The sequence below is a fragment of the Corythoichthys intestinalis genome, chromosome 1, assembly GCF_030265065.1.
Source record: "Corythoichthys intestinalis isolate RoL2023-P3 chromosome 1, ASM3026506v1, whole genome shotgun sequence".
NCBI lineage: Eukaryota > Metazoa > Chordata > Actinopteri > Syngnathiformes > Syngnathidae > Corythoichthys > Corythoichthys intestinalis.
Genome location: NC_080395.1, coordinates 21246801 through 21267458, shown reverse-complemented (window position 1 = coordinate 21267458; position 20658 = coordinate 21246801). Strand labels below are relative to the sequence as shown.

The window sequence follows — 20658 nt, the reverse complement described above, 5'->3', positions numbered from 1 at the left end:
TCCCATTATGACCACAATCTACCCAACTTCTGATGGCTACTTTCAGCAGGATAATGTGCCATGTCATAAAGCTGGAATCATCTCAGACTGGTTTCTTGAACATGACAATGAGTTCACTGTACTCAAATGGCCTCCACAGTCACCAGATCTCAATCCAATAGAGCATCTTTGGGATGTGGTGGAACGGGAGATTCGCATCATGGATGTGCAGCCGACAAATCTGCACCAACTGTGTGATGTCATCATGTCAATATGGACCAAACTCTCTGAGGAATGCTTCCAGTACATTGTTGAATCTATGCCATGAAGAATTGAGACAGTTCTGAAGGCAAAAGGGGGTCCAACCCGTTACTAGCATGGTGTACCTAATAAAGTGGCCGGTGAGTGTGTATACTGGACTGTCTCAGGAAATTAGAATACACAATATTCTAATTTTTTGAGACAGTCCTGTGTATATATACAGGACTGTCTCAGGAAATTAGAATACACAATATTCTAATTTCCTGACTGTCTCAGGAAATTAGAATATTGTGTATTCTAATTTCCTGAGACAGTCCTGTATATATACACAGGACTGTCTCAAAAAATTAGAATATTGTGTATTCTAATTTTCTGAGACAGTCCAGTATATACTGTGTGTATATATATATATATATATATATATATATATATACTTATTTTTTTAAGTCTAAGGGTCTGTTCGGTCTGAACAGTTTTAATGTTTCACGTTGACAGTATGACATACTCCCATTGTGATCATTCAACATACCTCATTTATTATGACAAAGCAGCGAACAGGAAGGGGTTATGGGGGAACAGAAGAAACACAAGAAAAGAAAAAGCAACAACAAGAAATACATTGAACGCCTACACTAACTATTAATAGGTTGGTGCTATCATCAGCTAGATGTCTTTCTGGTCGACACCATATGGGGGGGCCCGTTGACAAGTGGGGGGGAGTGGGGGAGACTATAAGATAAGTGATTGGGAGGGTAGATGTACACAAATCAGCACTGTGATCTACTGTAGAACCCAGTAATTGTGTGAATCACTTGCGAGTGTAAGCCCGTTGGCAACAGACCCGACGCTGTTTATATTGGTAATGATGATTGCTTTTTAAAATTATTTTTTTAATATATATTTTTAAAGAATAAATAAAATTATATATGAATAATATATGATTTAAAAACTCGTATACACTCTGGTTATGGACTCCAAGAACACTTGAAAGTTTATGTATTTTGTATTTTAATTTCATAGTATTCAACTTTTTGCTTGCCATTGACAATGATAGACATCCAATTCATTTAAAATGGGATGAGTAGATGTGAAGGCCAATATTCTAATGTAAGGGCGTAGGTTTGGTCTCAACATTGGTAGGGTCAATATAACATATCAAGATATTCAAGGACTGATCTACATCTGAGGCATACTAGACTTCCCCAAGACTCGAACCAAAGTACTCTCATGAAATTTTGATGTGTGATTTTTTTTTTTTTTTTTCTTGTGTCAGTTAATGTCCATGTTAAATAAAGGGTTTACATTTACATATACTGGTATAACTGAACTCATTACAAAATGCAAACAAGGTTGCTTAAAAGTTGGTGGGGATAATTTGAGCATCCTGAAAAGATGGTAGTGTTATGTCCCGACCGTCCCTACACCCTTGTTCTAATGCCATTGATGGTACAAGACATCCAATCCATTCTGACTGTCAAAATAGATTTGACATCTAGCGTCGTCATTGGCAGCGAATGAGTTCAATGAGTGACCTATAAGAGGTTATGGATCAAATTAGGGTTTAAAAATCGAATCAGGTTCTAAAAATTAGGTCTCTTTCGTGTAGAGGATGTTTGAGATTGAGAGCATATTTGTTGTAGAATTTCTGTCACAGATTTGCTTGCATTTGCCTCTCAGGTTACCACGGCAGTCACAACCAACCACCACTGCGTAATTCATATTTTCAGCCACTCAAAGCTACACCTGGCACAAGCCGGCAAACCACCAACCATTCAGTCTGCCCGCCAGGACCACTCAAGTATGACATGATATCATATCCTGTGATATCATATGCTACGGTATGATATGGAAAGATGAGTGTTAGGTTTACGCGTCTTCCGCTACAGAAAATAGTGCTGGCAGGGTCAACAGGAGGAAATAAAACTGTCTTCAAAGATCGTTTACATGCATGACACACTTTTCAACACGATGCAGGAACTTGCAAACTTTATTTCTTAAAATGCTGCAATGATTTTTTTTTTTTTTTTCATTTCTGTCTTTATTATTCTTAGTAGCTTTTCGACATTCTACTCTTTTCCACATTTCTAAAGAACACATCTCATGAACGAGATTTTTGTCTTTTCCATTTTAAGTAGGCCAAACATATTAAATTAAAATTAACTAATGAATTCAATTCAATTCAATTTTATTTGTATAGCGCTATATCACAACAGGTTTGTCTCAGAGGGCTGTACAGAGTCATTTTGATACACAGTCGGATACAGTAGATGAATGAGATGAGTCCATGACCTGGGCATCCCCCATCCTTAGATCCTCACTGGCGGCAAGGAAAAACTCAAAAAAACCCATGGGAAAAAGGAGAAACCTTAATTGGGGAGAACCACAATGAGGAGAGATCCACTCCCAGGACGGACAGGCTATAGACCCTACTCACATGACGTCACAACCACGCCTCCGCGCCATATTGTCCGTCTACTCGTCGTGTTGATGCATTACCGCTACGTAAATTCCTCCTATTATGGCGTGTTTTTCTGCTCGTTAACATTAATAATCAAAATGGTGAAGGCGTGTGTGGCGGTTGGTTGCAATAACAGAGAAGATGGACGGAGAGACTTGAAGTTCTACCGAGAGACCCGGAGAGGAGAGCGAGATGGACTGCTGCAATTCGACGAGAAAACTGGGCTCCAAACGATTACCACGGATTATGTAGTAGTCATTTTATATCTGGTAAAATGCATTCAATATATATTTAGAGGGTTTTGGGTTGACAACCACAATTAAGATTATTGCGAGGCTAATCGCCGACAACATACAGTTTCAAATTCAAGATGCTTATTTCTTCCACCATCATTACATTTTGAATAATATTTAGCTGGTACCAAGTGAAAGAAGCTAGCCTCGTCTACGGATCATCAGTTAAACAGGTGTGTCCAAACCTTTTGCAAAGGGGGCCAGATTTGGTGTGGTAAAAATGCGGGGGGCTACCTTGGCTGATTTACATAGAACAATATATTTAAACAAATTTTAGCTAGCCCTTCTGTGTGTCACATTTGCTTTATTTTTTTTCAAATTCATAATTTCAACAGTCTCGTCTTTGTGGCGTTCTCTTTCGACACTCGGACTCTTGCGAAATACTGCTTCTGTGAAAAAATAAACTAGCTTCAAGTTGCTATAATTTCTCGCTGCGTATCTTCCCTGTAATGTTGTCGTACATGTCAGCATGTCTTGTTTAGTAATATTGCGTCACATCGAACTCTTTGAAAACAGCGACTGTTTCTTTGCAAATGAGGCAGACACAGTTGTTGCAGGTTTTATTGAAGAAATAGTCCATTATCCACCTATCCTTGAAACGTCGGCCATCGCAGTCAACTTTTTTATTTATTTATTTTGATTGTCGCCATTTTAGAAATCACACGGGATAATGTTGCTTAGAGTGCTGCTCTTAAAGTTTTTCAAACTTTCGTGAGAATAGGCTGATTTTGTGTGGACAAGATAGTTGTAAATATCAGGGAAGCAGATGTCAGGCAGAGAGGGCGAAGACAGCGGGTCGAAAAATATCGATTTAGGCATCAAATATGGATCTGGCGAATGGATAGACTGAAGCTTTTCTACATAACGCCTTTTATGCAACGCATCCAATGAGTTTACAGCGTCTGAAAGCACCGGGGCTTCCATGAATTGCTCTAAACTGAACGACTAATTGAAACCATTGAGAATAGAGCTAAACAGAGACTCACAATATGGCGGCCGGATACAGCGACACGTCATTCTGTGACGTTGGTGAGTAGGGTCTATTGATGCACCAGGACTGATGATGGGTAGTCGCAGAAGGAGTTCCAGTTTGCAGAGATACAGTGGAGTAACGGAACATGAGGAGGTCCATTTAGCCAGATGAGATGGGGGGCTGAAAAAGTAGGGGGAAAGGGGACACCGGGTGACTAGTGATGAAAAAAGTAGTCAACTAGATATTAGAAAAGAGAAATAAAGTAAGAACAAGTGGTAAGTAGAGTGAAAAACAGGGGATAGAATTCGGTGGCTGTACTTCCCCTAGCATTATAGCTCGAGGGCAGCTTTAGACTGAACTGTGAGTCCAGTCTGTTTTCAACTAGCCTGACCATAAGCTTTGTCAAATAGGAAAGTTTTTAGTCTAATCTTAAATGTACAGACTGTGTCAGCCTCTTTAATATTAGCTGAAAGCTGATTCCATAAGACAGGAGCTTGGTACCTAAAGGCTCTAGCTCTTACTGTACTTTTAGAGACCCTGGGAACGACCAGTAGACCTGCATTCTGAGAACGAAGTGTTTTGTTGGGGCGGTATGGAACCAGAGCATCTGTGAGATAAGATGGCCCCATACCAGTAATGGTCTTAAATGAAAGAAGGAGGATTTTAAATTTAATTCTAAACTTGACTGGAAGCCAGGGAAGGGGCTTCGAGCACAGGGGGGATGTGCTTTCTTCTATTAGTTCGTGTTAAAAGTCGTGCTGCTGTATTCTGGACTAGCTGAAGACCTTTTAGGGAACTTTTAGGACAAGCTGCGAGTAAGGAGTTACAGTAATCCAATTTAGATGTAACGAACGCGTTAATTTTTCTGCATCGTTTTTAGACAGAATATTTCTAATTTTGGCTATGTTGCGCAGGTGAAATTAGGCTGTTCTGCAGGTTTGTTTAATATGTGCTTTTTTGCTCATTTAACATTGAGCTTTTTTGAACATTGCTGTATAATTTCATTCTTTTAATAAGCCATGTAACTTGCAATGATCCAAGGTTTTGAACAGGCGTGATACTCGTATGTGGCCACAGCGTACATATCTGATGTTGCTCACAGTGGTCCTCAGTGTGTTCAGGGAGCTTGTATGTCTTCTCCGACACATGAAAAATTAGAGGGAACATTGCATGTCGACATTCCTCTACTGATTCAAAGCATTGCAACGTAAAAATATTCACAGATAAAAAGAAATCTCCACTAGCCTACTTTCCTATTTTCTCACAAATTCACATTTTCAGTAAAATTGGGCTATACTTGATTGCATTTAGCAAACATGTATTATGCTGGGAATTTTTATTAATGCTTGTTGTTACTTTATTGGTTGTTTAGTTGTCACTTGTCTGCAAGCAAAGCAGATTAAGTTCCCTGTAGTTTTTTTGAGTGAGAGTTCTCTCAACCAGCAACTTGCAGTTCAGAAGATGAGACTTGGGCATATACAGTGAGGAGCAGAAGTATTTGCACCCCTTGTGAAGTTCACCCACTTAGAAAATAGACAGAGGTCTGAAATTTCAATCATAGATGCATTTCCACTTATAACGACACGATTAAAAACAAAAATCCGTAACCCACATTGTATGATTTTCAATAATTTAATAGTAATTTACTGGGGTTCTTAAGTATTTGTACCCCTAAGAAAATCAGTGCTAATATTTAGTGTCTTTGCCTGAAGTCTTTGTTTGCAATTACAGTGGTCAGACACTTTCTGTAGTTCTTCACCAGGTTTCCACAGATGGAAACAGGGATTTTTGGCCTATTCCTCCACACAAAATTTCTCTAGATCTGTCAGGTTTCGGGGCTGTTGTTGAGAGACACGAAGTTTCTGCTCCATCCAAAGATTTTCTATTGGATTGAGGTCTGGAGACTGGCTAAGCCACTCAGAACGTTGATATGCTTTTTACGCAGCCACTACTTGGTCAGCTTGGCTGTGTGCTTCAGATCATTGTCATTTTGGACGATCCGACCACGACTCATATCTCATCAAGTCTCTGACTGTGGGAAGGAGATTGTTGCTCAAACTCTGACCATACATTTCACCATTCATCCTCTGCTTTATACAGCACAGTCGTCCTGTGCCCGAAAAGCAGCCCCAAAGCATGAGGTTTCCACCTCCATACTTCACAGTGGGGATGGTGTCCTTGGAATAGTACTCATCCTTCTTTATCCTCCCAGAAGTTCTACTTTGGTCTCATCTGACCACATGACTTTCTCCCATGACCCCTCTGCATCATTCAGATGGCCCCTGGCAAACGTCAGATGGGACTTCATATGTACTGGCTTCTGAGCAATGCATTATTTTAAACCACGGCACTAGTTTTCTACTGACAGTAGCCTTTGAAATTGAATCCAGCTCTCTTCAGGTCAGCGACCAGGTCCTGCCGTGTAGTTATAGGCTGAGCCCTTACTTTTCTCATCATGAGTGATGCCCCATGAGGAGAGATTTTACATGTTGGCCGAGTCCGAGGGAGATTATCAGTCATGTTTAGCCTTTTCCGTTTTCTTAAAGTTGCTGCAACTGTTGAGTTATCCTTACCAATCTGCTTTCCAATTGTCCCATAGCCTTTTCTAGCTTTGTGGAGCAAGCCGTTTTTTTTTTTTTTTTTTGTAATCTGGTGTCTTTCAAAAGCTCTCTGGTCTTGCCCATGGTAGCAGTTGAATTATGACTGACTGTCAGGTGCACATTTGACAATATTAACTGCAAACGGGTGGTGGGTGGGTGGGTGGTTACTCATGGACTTTTTTTAAGGTAACTCTTTTAGTGTCATAATCATTGCTGATTCTCAAGGGTGTAGATACTTATGAACCCCAGTAAATTACAAATTGTTGAAAAATCATGCAATGTGAGTTCTGGATTTTTAAAATTATGTCTCTATAATTGAAAATGCATCTATTATTCAAATTTCAGACCTCTACCTATTTTCTGAGTGGGTGAACTTGCAAAAGTCACTTTACTGTTGTATGGCAAAAGGTGGATTTTTCAGATGAATCTTCCATTAAATTACACCACAGTCACCGCAAATATTGCAGGAGACCTACTCGAGCCTGCATGGATCCGAGATTCACTCAGAAAAGTTTGGTGGTGGCAAAATCCTGGTCTGGGGTTAGATCCAGTATGGGGGTGTGCGAAAGATCTGCAGGGTGGAAGGCAACATAAATAGTCTTAAATATCAACAAATCTTAGCTGCCTCTTACATTCCTAACCATAAAAAGGGACGAATTCTCCAGCAGGATGGTGCTCCATCGCATACTTCAATCTCTACCTCAAAGTTCTTCAAGGCAAAGAAGATCAAGATCCTCCAGGACTGGCAAGCCCAGTCACCAGACATAAACAAGATGAAAGAGGAAGCATGGAAGACGAAACCCAAGAATGTTGATGAACTCTGGGAGGCATGCAAGACTGCTTTCTTTGATGTTCCTGATGACTTCATCAATAAATTGTATGAATCCTTGCCGAAGCCCATGGAAGTCATATAAAATATTAAATTTGGATCTCACAGCACCACTACTTAATTCACATATGTTATGTAACATATTTTTGTATTTGAAGTACATTTTTTGTTCAATTTTCACACTACTTTCTGTAAGCGACAAAACTTTTGTCTTGCCAAAATTTGACCTTTATGTCTTCATTAAATGATAAATCTTTTTTCAGTGAACCAAATATTATTTTTGTACATTCAAAATCATTTGGGAGGGTCTTAGCTTTCATATGAGCCATTTCTGAAACCAAGTGAATAATTAAAAGTCAGATTATTTGCAATTGTGTCTACAAAATGGATAAGCGACAAGACTTTTGTCAGGGACTGTACATTCTACTGTACTGTAAAATGAATGGTACTATGGTAGTGAATGCTCTGCAAACCAGATTGCATGTACAGTGCTGTATTGACTCGCGCATGTGATTTTCGGCAATTTTTAGTCTTAATGAAAACTGCAAGGCACTTCACCCCCGAAGTGGTTCACATCCAAGCGCGCAGCTCCCAAAATGGGTGAAGAGTGTCACGCTAGTACTCGCATACTGTTCGCGCACGCGCCCACACGAGCACTCGAATAGGTAGGTGCACGCGCACGTACGCACGGCCGCGTGTGGGCGTCGTTCCGAGTCACATCTCTCTGTCTGCTCTCGTGATGCTGCGAGCTGATTGGGCCAAATGCGCACGAACGGCCGGCTTTCCCAACTGGGTTCACTCACTCATTCACTCATTTAGTTAGTGTTGGACTACCTGCCTCACACGAGTGGACCTCACCTGAGGGGGTCCACGATGCGCGCGCACTGCGTGATGATGGCAATATTTGGCGCGCTTTTAGATCTCGTGCGCACTTTTAGGAGCCGCCAGGAGGTGTGAGCTCGCCCTGAACCCACCACCATCACGACCACCACCATGGACTGTCTGCTTCTTATCATTTGGACTCTACCTTTGCCGCTGGTCGGCTGTGCCCCAGTGCGGCTGCTTTCCACCCTGCTGACCTGGAACCTCATCAAGGTATTGATCCAAAATCTTATGTAGGATTCTCAAAGTTATTGAGTCCAGGATGACTTTTTTCAAAGAACCACCGATTTATGTCATTCATGCGTCACCTGTTGCTCTACCTGCCTGTTTTTTTTTTTTTTTTTTACTTTTTAAAATTTATTTATTTATATTTTTTTGCAGACTCTGCACATTTGCTGCACACATGCCTCCCTGCACACAGTGTCAACCAGCTACTTCTCTTCTTCTCCCTCCAGCAGCCACGGTTTAAATCATGGTGAGTGCTCCATGTGTTGTTGATGTTGCTATGCAGTTTGCTTGGCTGGCTTCGGTTTTACAGTGAGAGAAAATAGGACATGTCAAATCTAAATATTTAGGACCAAGAAATGGCCAAAAATGTATATTAGATGAATGGGGAAAAAAGTTATTTAAAGCAACACTAGGTAACTTTTCAACTTTTATAAAATATTTTCATAACATTTGTGATAATATGTCGACCGACAACTAGCTGAATGGCACCTCTTTTATATCTTGAGGGGGTCTGTGTCACTTTCACGAGCACTAATTAACTTTGAGAAGGCTGGCGGGAACTCTGCCACACACCCGCACACAAAAAAACTACAAATAGGCTGACTGCTTTACGGCAGGGGTCCCCAAATGCCGGGCCGCGGACCAGTGCCGGTCCGTGGCGCATTTGCTACCGGGCTGCACAGAAATAATAACTTATTAACAACTGCATTCTGGCCAAATTAACTTGAGGTGTGCCCCTTAACACGCCAATATCCCTGTCTACTCTAGATATAATACTACAGGATAGAATGTCGCCATAGAAATCAATTTATTGGATGTCCTCGAAAATTATGTATGACATAGGGAAATAATTAGCCCCCACACTAGAATGACTGAAAAACAGACCTCTTTGGACAGATTTTTTACGGGGAAAAGGGCACCTGGCGAGCCAGAAAATGAGCCTACAACCTCGAAGAAAACAAAATCAATGCTACTTCCCAATCACTAAAGACTCACGAACTGCGAAGGAGTGGATTCATGACCCGTATGTGAATAAACCAAGTTATTCGAGCATGTCTGCGCAACAGGAATATCAGCTTGTAGAGATCGCAAATCACGGCAACCTTAAACGTGCATTTGAGACAATAACTCTACCGAGGTTCTGGATTAAAGTCATTTCGGAATATCCTGACATCGCTAGGAGAACACTGAAAACTGGGCTACAATTTCCAATATCGTATCTTTGTGAAGCAGGCTTCTCTCAGGCTACCATCTCGCGACTATCTCGTCTCAACGAAACAAGCTCAGGCCTCCCACTGATTCAGCGGGTGAGTTGTATTTTCCCTGCACTTAACATGACGGGGCTAAAAACAAATGTTATTTTATATTTGGTGTATTTTTCTGCCGCGCATTGCCGGTGTTCTGACAAATTTAGCATGCGCGTAGCGTTACAAATGACCGCGAATGCAACGTTTCCAAAGTACACACAACAAAATTTTTTTAAAAAAAGGAATATTAACTTACGTTTGCCATGTTAGCTGCACACAACAACTGCACGCAGCTCTTTCACTTAACGACTTCGCCGTTTGGTTAAGCATTAATTTACGCCATTTTCGTGTTGCACATGTATGTTTATGATGTAAATAATTTTTTTAGCACCGTTGGATAACATTGAGAGTCCAACTGAATATAAAAGAGGGCTCTTTTCACCGCCACAAAAGCTTTGGGAGCAAAATTTTATAAAGGTGCAAAATTTGACAGAACACCGGTCCGTGAAAAAAGACCCCAATGATAGGTTGGGGACCCCTGCTTTACGACATACGTCACATCCCCCTTTCCTTATTCATTATAAGGACGAAAGTCAATGCGAACGCTTTTGCGTGAATTCTGCAAAGATGGCAGTGCAACAAAAGAAACAAAAAATTTTGTCAGAGGAGGAAAAAAAAGGCAGGCTACTACTATATACAGAATAAACATTGGCCTGGCTTTCACTCGCTGGCATGACGCCCCACACTAAACCACATGGTTACTAACAGTCATATGCTATTGTTTAGCCACAATTGGATTCATTTCCTCATTACTATTCATCCTTCACACAGCCACTGGAATCAAAAATATTGTTTAATCCATTTGCAGACGACCGGGAGATTGATTTTTGATTGATTGATTGATTGATTATTTTATGACGCTGCACGGGTGTGCGCTGGTCCTCATTGGAAACGCAGTCTTCCTTTAGGCAAAACACTACCACTTTTGTCCACAGGCGTCACTAAAATCGACCAAAACTAAAAAGTTACCAAGTGCTGCTTTAAATTGTGGCTATAAAGAAGATAAGGAACATAAAAAAGTGTGCAATATTTTTTCCGAAATAGTTAAATCTGACCTGGATATGTATGAAAAGTTCCTTAAAATTATTGTTTCACAGAAGGGTTTGGGTTTCAAAATTGTTTTTGCTTTACAGAAATGAGTGTCATTATTTCAAATGGTGAAACCTTCATTTTTGATTTATGCCTTTTAATTCTTATGTACTTGTAGTAGTCAATGTGACCCAAAACATATATGGACAATTATCGTAAGAAGTTACAAAAATGCCATTAGGTATAACACTTTACTTTAGAAAGATGACATTGCTGGTTCAAAACATGTTGCAGTACACAATGGTTTTAAGACAGTCATGACATATTTTGTGTTATTTTCGAGTCCACAAAACCTTCCAGCGTGAATTTCGATTTCCACTGTAATGACAGGCGCAACCTCCGGGATGGCTCAAGTATGGTAATGCTTAGGAGTCCTTAAAGAGCAAATTAGCAGTGTGACAATGCTGGGGTCAAACGGGTCATGAAGTCCCAAAAAAAGTGCTACTCTCACTCTGCTCACTCTGGGATTCCCTCTTAGTGAAGTTCCTCTCGACTATTTATAAGCTTTGATTTATTGGTGGCGGGAGCAGAAAAAGACAGTGGTATCGTAATTGCTAACTTGAAACTGATAAGTATTTATTCACATCCTTTACTTGTTTTGAACTCTTATTTTTGTACACCATTCAAAAGTAGACCAGCACTAATTTGTACTAAATTTACCCCTCATATACATTTCATCTTTTGAATCAAATCAAGCCACTCATTTATGAAGGTTATGATGAAGTGTTTACGATTAGTTGTGGTATATTTGTGGTTTTAACTGTAGTCTAAGCAACTATAAACACTTAAGAGGGGGCCATCAATTACTCACGTTTTTTTTTTTTTTTTTTTTGCTATTTGTGCGGATTACTGTAATCCCAAAGAGGAAATTAGTTTCATGATGTTTACATTCAGGACATTTCACATACACGAAATTCAAATTCACCGATGAACAAAGAGATGGGAATGTATTTGGTATACGGATGTGTCCCTCCCTTGAATTGTTAGCGGGTAGCAGTGATGTCCCTCCGCAAAAGCTAATTTGCAGAAAGTGAATAGTTCGTTCGTAGTTTTCTTACTCAACAGGTTTTATTGTTTTGGTTTTAGCGCCAAGTGTTCATAGGCAAGAGGCGCTCGACTCAGTTGACTTTTAAGAAAAGTAAAACCATACTCTGGATTGATCACCAGTTAATCATAGGATACACAAAAGTAGGGTTGGACTAGGACGCCATTGACGGCTTGACATTCATTCTATCTATTTTGAAAGAATGAACATCCGTGAATGGCCCTTGAAGATAAGCATTTATACCAAGCCCTTCCAGTATGAGTGAATTGGACGTCTGTCGTTGTCAATAAGGTAATTTTGTGTCACTTGTTTATAGTAATTTTAGGATACTTATGGGTTACGACTAGGGTTGTTCCGATCATGTTTTTTTGCTCCCGATCTGATCCCGATCGTTTTAGTTTGAGTATCTGTCGATCCCGATATTTCCCGATCCGATTGCTTTTTTTTTGCTCCCGATTCAATTCCAATCATTCCCGATAATTTTTCCCAATCATATACATTTTGGCAATGCATTGAGAAAAAAATGAATAAAACTCGGACGAATATATACATTCAACATACAGTACATAAGTACTGTATTTGTTTATTATGACCATAAATCCTCAAGATGGCATTTACACTATTAACATTCTTTCTGTGAGAGGGATCCACGGATAGAAAGACTTGTGACTTTGTATATTATGACTAAATATTGCCATCTAGTGTATTTGTTGAGCTTTCAGTAAATGATACAGAAGGCCATGCCCAATGCATGATGGGAAGTGGAACCATGACAAGTGAAATACGACTGTGCGTAGTGCTACCAATTCCTATATCTTCTCTGCGATGGGATATAACTCAAGGTGTTAAGAAAAAAAAAACAATTGCTCCCTTGCTTCCCCTCAATTCTTCCCATGATATTTCTAATCGTATGGAGAGGGATTGTAAGGCTTTAGCTAATTAAAATAAGGTTCCAAAGACTGCCAAAATTCACTCTACTCATTTTACACTGTCTTTTAGCTCTCTATATAGGCAAAACGGCGCCATTACAGATGGAGCGCGACAATGCGTGAGTGGGTCGTGCAGCGCATGCGTTAATTGCTTTAAATATTTTAACACGATACATTTTTAAAAAACTTAATTACTGCCGTTATTGGGATAAATTTGATAACCCTACCTCAAGCCTAAACTAAAGACTCTGGATAAGTGTAACATATTATGTCTGTAACGTTAAATACAATTAAAAAACAATTTAATAAAAAAAAAATACATATATATATTAAAAAAAGGCATGGCCGATATTTTTTTTGCCGATTCCGATACTTTGAAAATGACGTGATCGGACCCGATCGATCGGGACATCTCTAGTCACGACCTTTAAATTTTAGATCATTTCCTATTCATTTTTGGGGCATTTCCAGGTTACTTACTTTTGATTTTGAACCACGTCCTTGTTAACTCATTGGCTGCCATTGACAGTTATAAACATCCAATCCATTTTGACTGGGAGAGGGCGAACGAACGAATGTAACTGGGGACATGAAAGCGAGCAAAGTGCAGTAGTGCAACGCACTTAATCTCATTAATGACAAATATACGGTTTTACAGCGCCGATGTAAAAATAAAAGCATGTGATTTTGTATGTACAGTATGACAGTATGAAAGAGCTACAACATTGTTGGACACCCCTGGTCAAGTTATGTTAGAGTCCAAATAGTCCTTTGGTATCAATTGTTTTTGACAGCGTAGTACCGTAATTTTCAGACTGTAAACCGCTAAATTTTTCCCTCATTTTGAATCCTGCGGTTTATAGTCCAGTGCAGTTTATTTGCTGATGTATTTGGGTTAATAGGTAATGCTCTATTTGACAGTGGAGTCATAAGACCGTCATAATTATGACATGACACTATCATGGGCATTACTGAATGCTGATGACAGATGTCAATATGTGTCATCCAGCAAATTATGTCACTAACTCCATTTATGTCCAGCTCAGATCATTAACATTCTTTCAAAAGTTAGATAATTTGCCGGATGACACTAAATGACATCTATTATAAGTATTCATTAATGCTCATGACAGTGTTATGTCATAATTATGATTGTCTTATGACAGTCTTATGGCGCCGTTTTCAAATAAAGTGTTACCAAATACCATAAATAGCAATTGATGAAACAACTGGAACAGTAATTGAAGAAACAGCACAGAAAATGAATTTTAATTATTTACATATGTAGCGCTGCAATGCATGCTAGGAGGCATGTTGGATGACAGCAGTGTTGACAGCAGGTGGCAGCAGAGTTTGACTGTCTTCCCCAAGGGAGCAGTAATGGCCAAATGAAGCTTCTTGAAGCAATGAAGCTTTGCAGCCAATTGGTTCAAAGCTTCATGGTGGTTCATTTGGTTTTATGACAGTCTTATGATGCTGCTGTCAAATAAAGTGTTGTCGGTTAAAATCTTTTGGTGTTAATATCCCATAATACAGCTGCGGCCTATAGTCCAGTGCGGCTTATCTATGAACAAATATCGTTTTCGTGATAAGGCTTATAGTCAGGTGTGGCTTATAGTCCAGGAATTACTGTAATCTGCTTCTTTAGAAAGTGCCTACTTGCTACATCTAAGAACCTTGCAACTATAGATGAATAGTGTGTAGAACCTTTTACCCTTGTCAGTGAGGTGGTGTGGCAGCCTCGGTATTTGTTTTTGTGACTTCAATACTAATATTTGAGGAAAACACTGTACAGCTTGGTTTTGGTCATTGAAATGCTAAACATATACAAAAGTACAGTACATAACTTCCTGTTCTCCGTGCCCCTCAGACTACGCCTTTGCCACGCCGGTGGAGGTGGACGCTCAGGGTCGATACTTGAGCCATGACGTGAGCCAGTGGGGTCATCGCAGTAGGAGGTCCGTGTCACGGTCCTCATCTTTGCACTACCGCCTCTCTGTCTTTGGCCGGGATGTGCATCTAGACCTGCAACCTTCCTCCGTTGTTGGCCCGGGTTTCACGGTGCAAACTCTGGACTCGGACGGTGTTGCCACAGTAACCACAGGCGACAGTTACCATGACTGCCTCTATCAGGGATTTATCCGGGACCTGTCGTCCTCTTCGGCAGCTATTTCAACTTGCTCGGGGCTGGTAAGTCCACTAATGTTGTTTGATTTGAGTGTTTCTTGGATTGTAACTTTTTAATTTTTTATGACTGCACAATAGCTGCTGTTTTGGTGGAAGATTTACACTGCCAACTAGTGGTCTGGCATGCACAACATAGCAAAGATGGCTTTGCAAGCCTTGAAGCTTAATAATAAGCAGTGTCGTCAGTACCGTTACTAAGTAACGCGTTACTTTAATGTGATTACTTTCTTTCAGTAACGAATAATTTTTTCCAAACCAGTCATCTGATTAAAGTTAGTTTCCTTACTGTCTCTGCATTACCATTTTGTTATTGCGGCATAATGTATGTAAAATGAAGAATACTGTAGTCACGTATGAAGAGAATTTTGGATAAAAACATGTTTGAAAGGTTCCCGGCATGTGTTTCCATGCTAACCGCTCACAGCTACTTCCTGTTTTGGTGTCGAGTCACACGCGCAGTTTTGAGACTGAAAAAGGCGTGGGCCAGGCTCCCAGTGTGGCTGCAAATTCGAGCCGAGTGTTGAGGTGTGCAAGGGAATGTTGATCTGTTTACAAACCTGAATGAACATGAGTATTTTTCCTTCATTCCGGAGGGTATTAGCGATCGTTTGGACCCCCTACATGCGCGGCTGTTTCGTAGCTTTCGTTGCAGCGACGGGCAGTCATCGCTCCAAGTTTGCAAGCATTGTTTACATCATATTTGTGTTGCACATTTATGCCGTGAGGTAACGTGTTCGTTTCGCATCTTTGGGATGTGTCGTATGTCCGATTGAGTGTAAATTGCTTAGTTACTGTCACGTTTTTTGGCCAAATTGACCGCGTGTGTGTACGACGTACTTCCGAGTTGTGCGCGTGCATCCGCCCCCGCCCCCACCTTTGTGTTTATTGCAATGTGCAATTCATTTGTGTGTATTAATTATTGTGTAGTCAATTTGCATTGTTTTGATTGTTTTACAATGGAACTGATATGCTGTTAACCCTAACCCGAAATTCAGAATTTTTTACATTAGGCTTAATCTTCGAGTTAGCGGGGTTTAATTAGTCGGTGGAGTTGATTTCGACAAATTCCATGCAGTTTGTCAGTTATTTGTTAGTTTCAGGGCTCCGGAGTTGCTAAGCTAGTGCGAGCCAATGGTGGTTGATATCAACTCAATCAACTATTTAAACCTCCGCTAACTCAAAGATTAAGCCTTATGTAATAAATTCTGATCTTCCCCTTTAAACTCAATCATCGGTTAGCCAATTACATGCGATGACATTATTCTGTTGTCATTCTTATGTTGAGGCGGCAAAGGGAGAAAAATTGGTAAAAAGTAACTGATAAATTACTTCTAAAGTAACGTACGGTAGTTACTTTGATAATGAAGTAATCAGTAAAGTAACTAGATTACCTTTTTTTGAGGCGTAATCAGTAATTAAATTACTTTTTCAAGTAATCCGTGACAACACTGGTAATAGGGTAAACCACATTAGTTTATTTTATTATTATTCTTATTAGTCCTTGTTGCAGTGAGTTTGCCGCTAACACATACACAGATATCATTAAAACATTAAAAAAGGACAGTAAAATGAGTGTAAAAAATGTAGGAAAGATTAAAATCTTGACAAATCTCAGTCGTTAGATCCTGTGTTGGTAATTCTGGGTGTGAATAACAAAAATACAAATTAACAAGGAAGGAATAAACGGTAGAGATGTCCCAATCGATCGGGTCCGATCACGTCATTTTCAATGTATCGGAATCGGCAAAAAAATATCGGACATGCCTTTTTTTAATATATATATATATTTTAAATTAAATCGTTTTCTAATTTTATTTAACGTTACATACATAATATGTTACACTCATCCAGAGTCTTTAGTTTAGGCTTAAGGTAGGGTTATCAAATTTATCCCGTTAACAGCGGTAATGAATTTTTAAAAAAATTTATTACGTTAAAATGTTTAACGCAATTAAGGCATGCGCTGCACGACCCACTCACGCATTGTCGCGTTCAATCTGTAATGGCGCCGTTCTACCTATATACAGTGGGGAGAACAAGTATTTGATACACTGTCAATGGGAAAACCCATTGGTAGTGTATCAAATACTTGTGATTGAGCTAAAAGTCAGCGTAAATCGAGTAGAGTGAATTATGGCAGCCTTTTGGAGCCTTTTTTTAATTGGCTAAATCCTTACAAACCCTATCCCTACAATTAGAAATATCGTGGGAAGCAATGTGTGGAAGAAAGGTAGTAATTGATCTTTTTCTTAACACCCTATGTTATTTCCCAACGCAGAGAAGATATATCAATTGGTACCACTACGCACAGTCATGGTTGCACTTCCCATCATGCTTTTGGGCAGAAGTTAAATGTCTAGAGTATTATTTACTGAAAGCTCAACAAATACACTAGATGGCAATATTTAGTCACAATATACAAAGTCACATTTATCCTTTAAGAATTACAAGTCTTTCTGTCCGTGGATCCCTCTCACAGAAAGAATGTTAATAATGTAAATGCCATCTTGAGGATTTATTGTCATAATAAACAAATACAGTACTAATGTACTGTATGATGAATGTATATATTCGTCCGAGTTTTATTCTTTTTTTTTCTTAATGCATTGCCAAAATGTATATGATCGGGAAAAATTATCGGGAATGATTGGAATTTAATCGGGAGCCAAAAAAAAAAAAAAAAAAAAAGCAATCGGATCGGGAAATATCGGGATCGGCAGATACTCAAACTAAAACGATCGGGATCGGACCGGGAGCAAAAAAACATGATCGGAACAACCCTAATAAATGGTTAGGGTACCTTGATTGTGGAGATGAAAAAAAAATTCCATAATGATGAATGATTTGGGGACTCTTTTTTTTTTTTTTTCTACAGGCTGTCTGTGCATCATTAGCATGGAAACAAGTCTCAGTAAATACATCTTGAAAGCAAAGCATTATAGTGAAGGCATATCAGTTCAGGGACCATGAAAAGGTGGTTTGCAAACTTGGGCCACCTTTTCAAGTCCTGTCGGCTAGTAAGTGCTTTAGATTGAGGACTTTCCTATAATCAAATCTGAATGAATATTGACATCGTACTCCATGTCTTTATCTGTATACTATGGTCTGTATGTGTGTGATGTGAGACTAAAGCTCATTCATGCTTTTATGCAGCTCTCCTAACAAGAATATTTGGATTAGGTACAAAATAAGGAGCGACTGCATTCAAGGCTGGCGGAGAGGAGGATTAAGGTGGGATTAGAAACAATGCGGCAGGGGAAGAAAGACACATGAGAGGGAAGAAAAGAGGGTGACATCATAAATGGCGAGTGAGCGAAAGTGAGTGAGGGAAAGTGTTGTGCCGGGATAATGTGGAGCCATTGTCCGGCCCTGGAAGCTCCCAGGGAGGCCGTATCGTCTCTTTTGAAAGATGGACTGTTCATGTCAAAGGGCTTTAGGGGGTACAAAATAGGGTGCGAGCAAGCAAAGAGGAGAAAGGAAGAATAAGAGCCCCTCATTCTTCATGTTATTGTCTTTTCAAGAGGGGAAGTCAGCTGGGGCTTCTGGACTTGAACCAATGCTGGAGGACTCGGGCCAGGGATCAAACAGATGGAAGTGTAGCAAATGAGAACGTATTAAGAGCAGTGCAAGATGATGAGGGATTTTATCCCACAGAGCCTTGTTAATTGTACACACTTTGTAATTACTTTCTCCGTGCTCTTAAAGGCTGGGTACTTGAGTGTAGTGAATTTGCTAGTGCGGCTCTTGCATAGAGAAAATGAAACTGTTTAATCAACACGTCTTGGATGTTGAGGAAAAGAGGTTTTCTCATGTTTGGGTTACTGAACAAGTGAACCACCAAACTCTGGGCAAAACTGAGTGGACTGCATTACATGGCATTATAGTGTGAATCCAACCCTTTCCGCCCTCCTATTGTTATTTCTTCCTCTCCCACTTTCCCCCGCTTGTGTTGTTGACACGCTGCCTCAGGTTGCGACTTCTGTCATGCACGTAAGCAAGATCACAGACTCAAACCTTCAACTTTCGTCTGCCCTTGCCGCGCACCCGACTCCCTGCGGTGTGTAGTGGCTTTGCCCCCATATTGATACTGGGGTTAGTGCTGTTTGTAGTGGGGTTTCTTGGGGACTGGTATTCAATATAATAAAAAAACCAAGCAACCGTTTGGACTTATTTTTAACCAAACCTAAACATGAAGTAAAATATTCCGCGTCAGACCTGCACCATCAAGGAAGACCCGATTTACGACCCTGCACCGTAGCGTGACGCGGTCCTATTGATTTTTAAAACCCTAGCGTCACGTCAACGCATATGACGTGGCGGAAATGGACTGTGATTGGTTCGCTCAGACTGTTGTTTCCGGTTCAGCGCGAAATCACCGCCAATGTGAAGCTGCCAGCTTTTTATCACTTAATGTCGTATTTTTGGTTGGTACACTTCTTCATTTATTGTTTACATATGTTTGCTGTTAGTCTGTGACTTATTTACGTGTCAAGTATATGAAGAATAAAGCACAGGTTTGGTGTCAAAAGAGTTGTTTTGTACTTGAAGTTTCAATAACAAGACAGTTCACACACGATACATCATCAATGATTGAGAGTGCCTCGGTGTTTTTTATGATAACGTTAACATCAAGGCTTCCAACGCAGTTTGGGAAGTTTCATAGATGCCAGAAATCTGCTATGGCTTCACACTGGCTGGTTGTAGGACACTGCAAACAAATCGGGCTGGAGGGCTTTGCAGACCTCGGACAAAACGCTGGACGCAGTGCTCGACGCCAGTTTGAAGCTAGCCGCCACAGCTAGCTGGTTTTCACCCGAGGCTAGAAGAACTCTATGCGGCATCAAAAGTTGGACAGACCGCGTTGAAACCGTTTTCTGCGTCGCCTGCGCCTCAACATTTGTATGATCAACATTTATTCAATGTTGATGAGCTGAAGATCCACATTCAAGCATTCCATCTTGCATTGTTAATTTTTTTCTCCGTTAAACTAGACAAGAGGAAGTCAAAAAGCATGCCCCAAAAGCGTACAAACATAACACAACACCCCTCTAGTGGCTTGGCGGTGAATTACAGAGCAACGCGTCACCTGGCTGGAGAACCATCGAATGTCGAATGATGCCGTAGTCGTTGCGCCGTCACCGCAACGTGGGAGCATAACTCAGGCTTTATACAGTATCTGCCAGTCCTCCAAAGCAAGCCCCTTTGAATGACTTCTTGGAAAAAAAACTGACACATAACAGACAATTCCCTATCACACACACCTGAACACTGTTTAAATCCCGGGTTTTAAACAGGCAGCCCTTATGTATGAAAGCAGTTTCCTGGATCAACTGACATAGAGATGATGCGGACATTTCCCGAGTCGCATCTTCGTATACTGTCTGGGACATTCCCGGGGCGAGGCATGTGTGAAAGCATGTTTGATTCTTGGGTCACAGCACAAAGGCTGATGATGTAAATATCATGGCAAGCCGATCATCATTTCCTGTTTCTTCGCCGTATGATGAAAAGCGGTAAACAAACATCACAATTATCAACATGGCAAAATTAAATTAATAACATAACGAAATTAAAATGCTACTGGATCGTAGAGCCAAG

The 20658-nt window shown here is 40.3% G+C and overlaps 1 protein-coding gene across 2 annotated transcripts in view; it reads left to right on the top strand.

Moving 5' to 3' along the window:
* Positions 1-20658, top strand: part of adamts18 (ADAM metallopeptidase with thrombospondin type 1 motif, 18) — a 172340-nt gene that overhangs the window by 14243 nt on the left and 137439 nt on the right. For both annotated transcript variants that reach the window (XM_057843203.1, XM_057843192.1), the window contains exons 2-4: positions 8332-8488; positions 8657-8750; positions 14744-15063. In XM_057843203.1, coding sequence (XP_057699186.1) covers positions 8387-8488; positions 8657-8750; positions 14744-15063 — 516 coding nt within the window. In that variant the 5' untranslated portion in view covers positions 8332-8386. The remainder of the gene's footprint in view (positions 1-8331; positions 8489-8656; positions 8751-14743; positions 15064-20658) is intronic.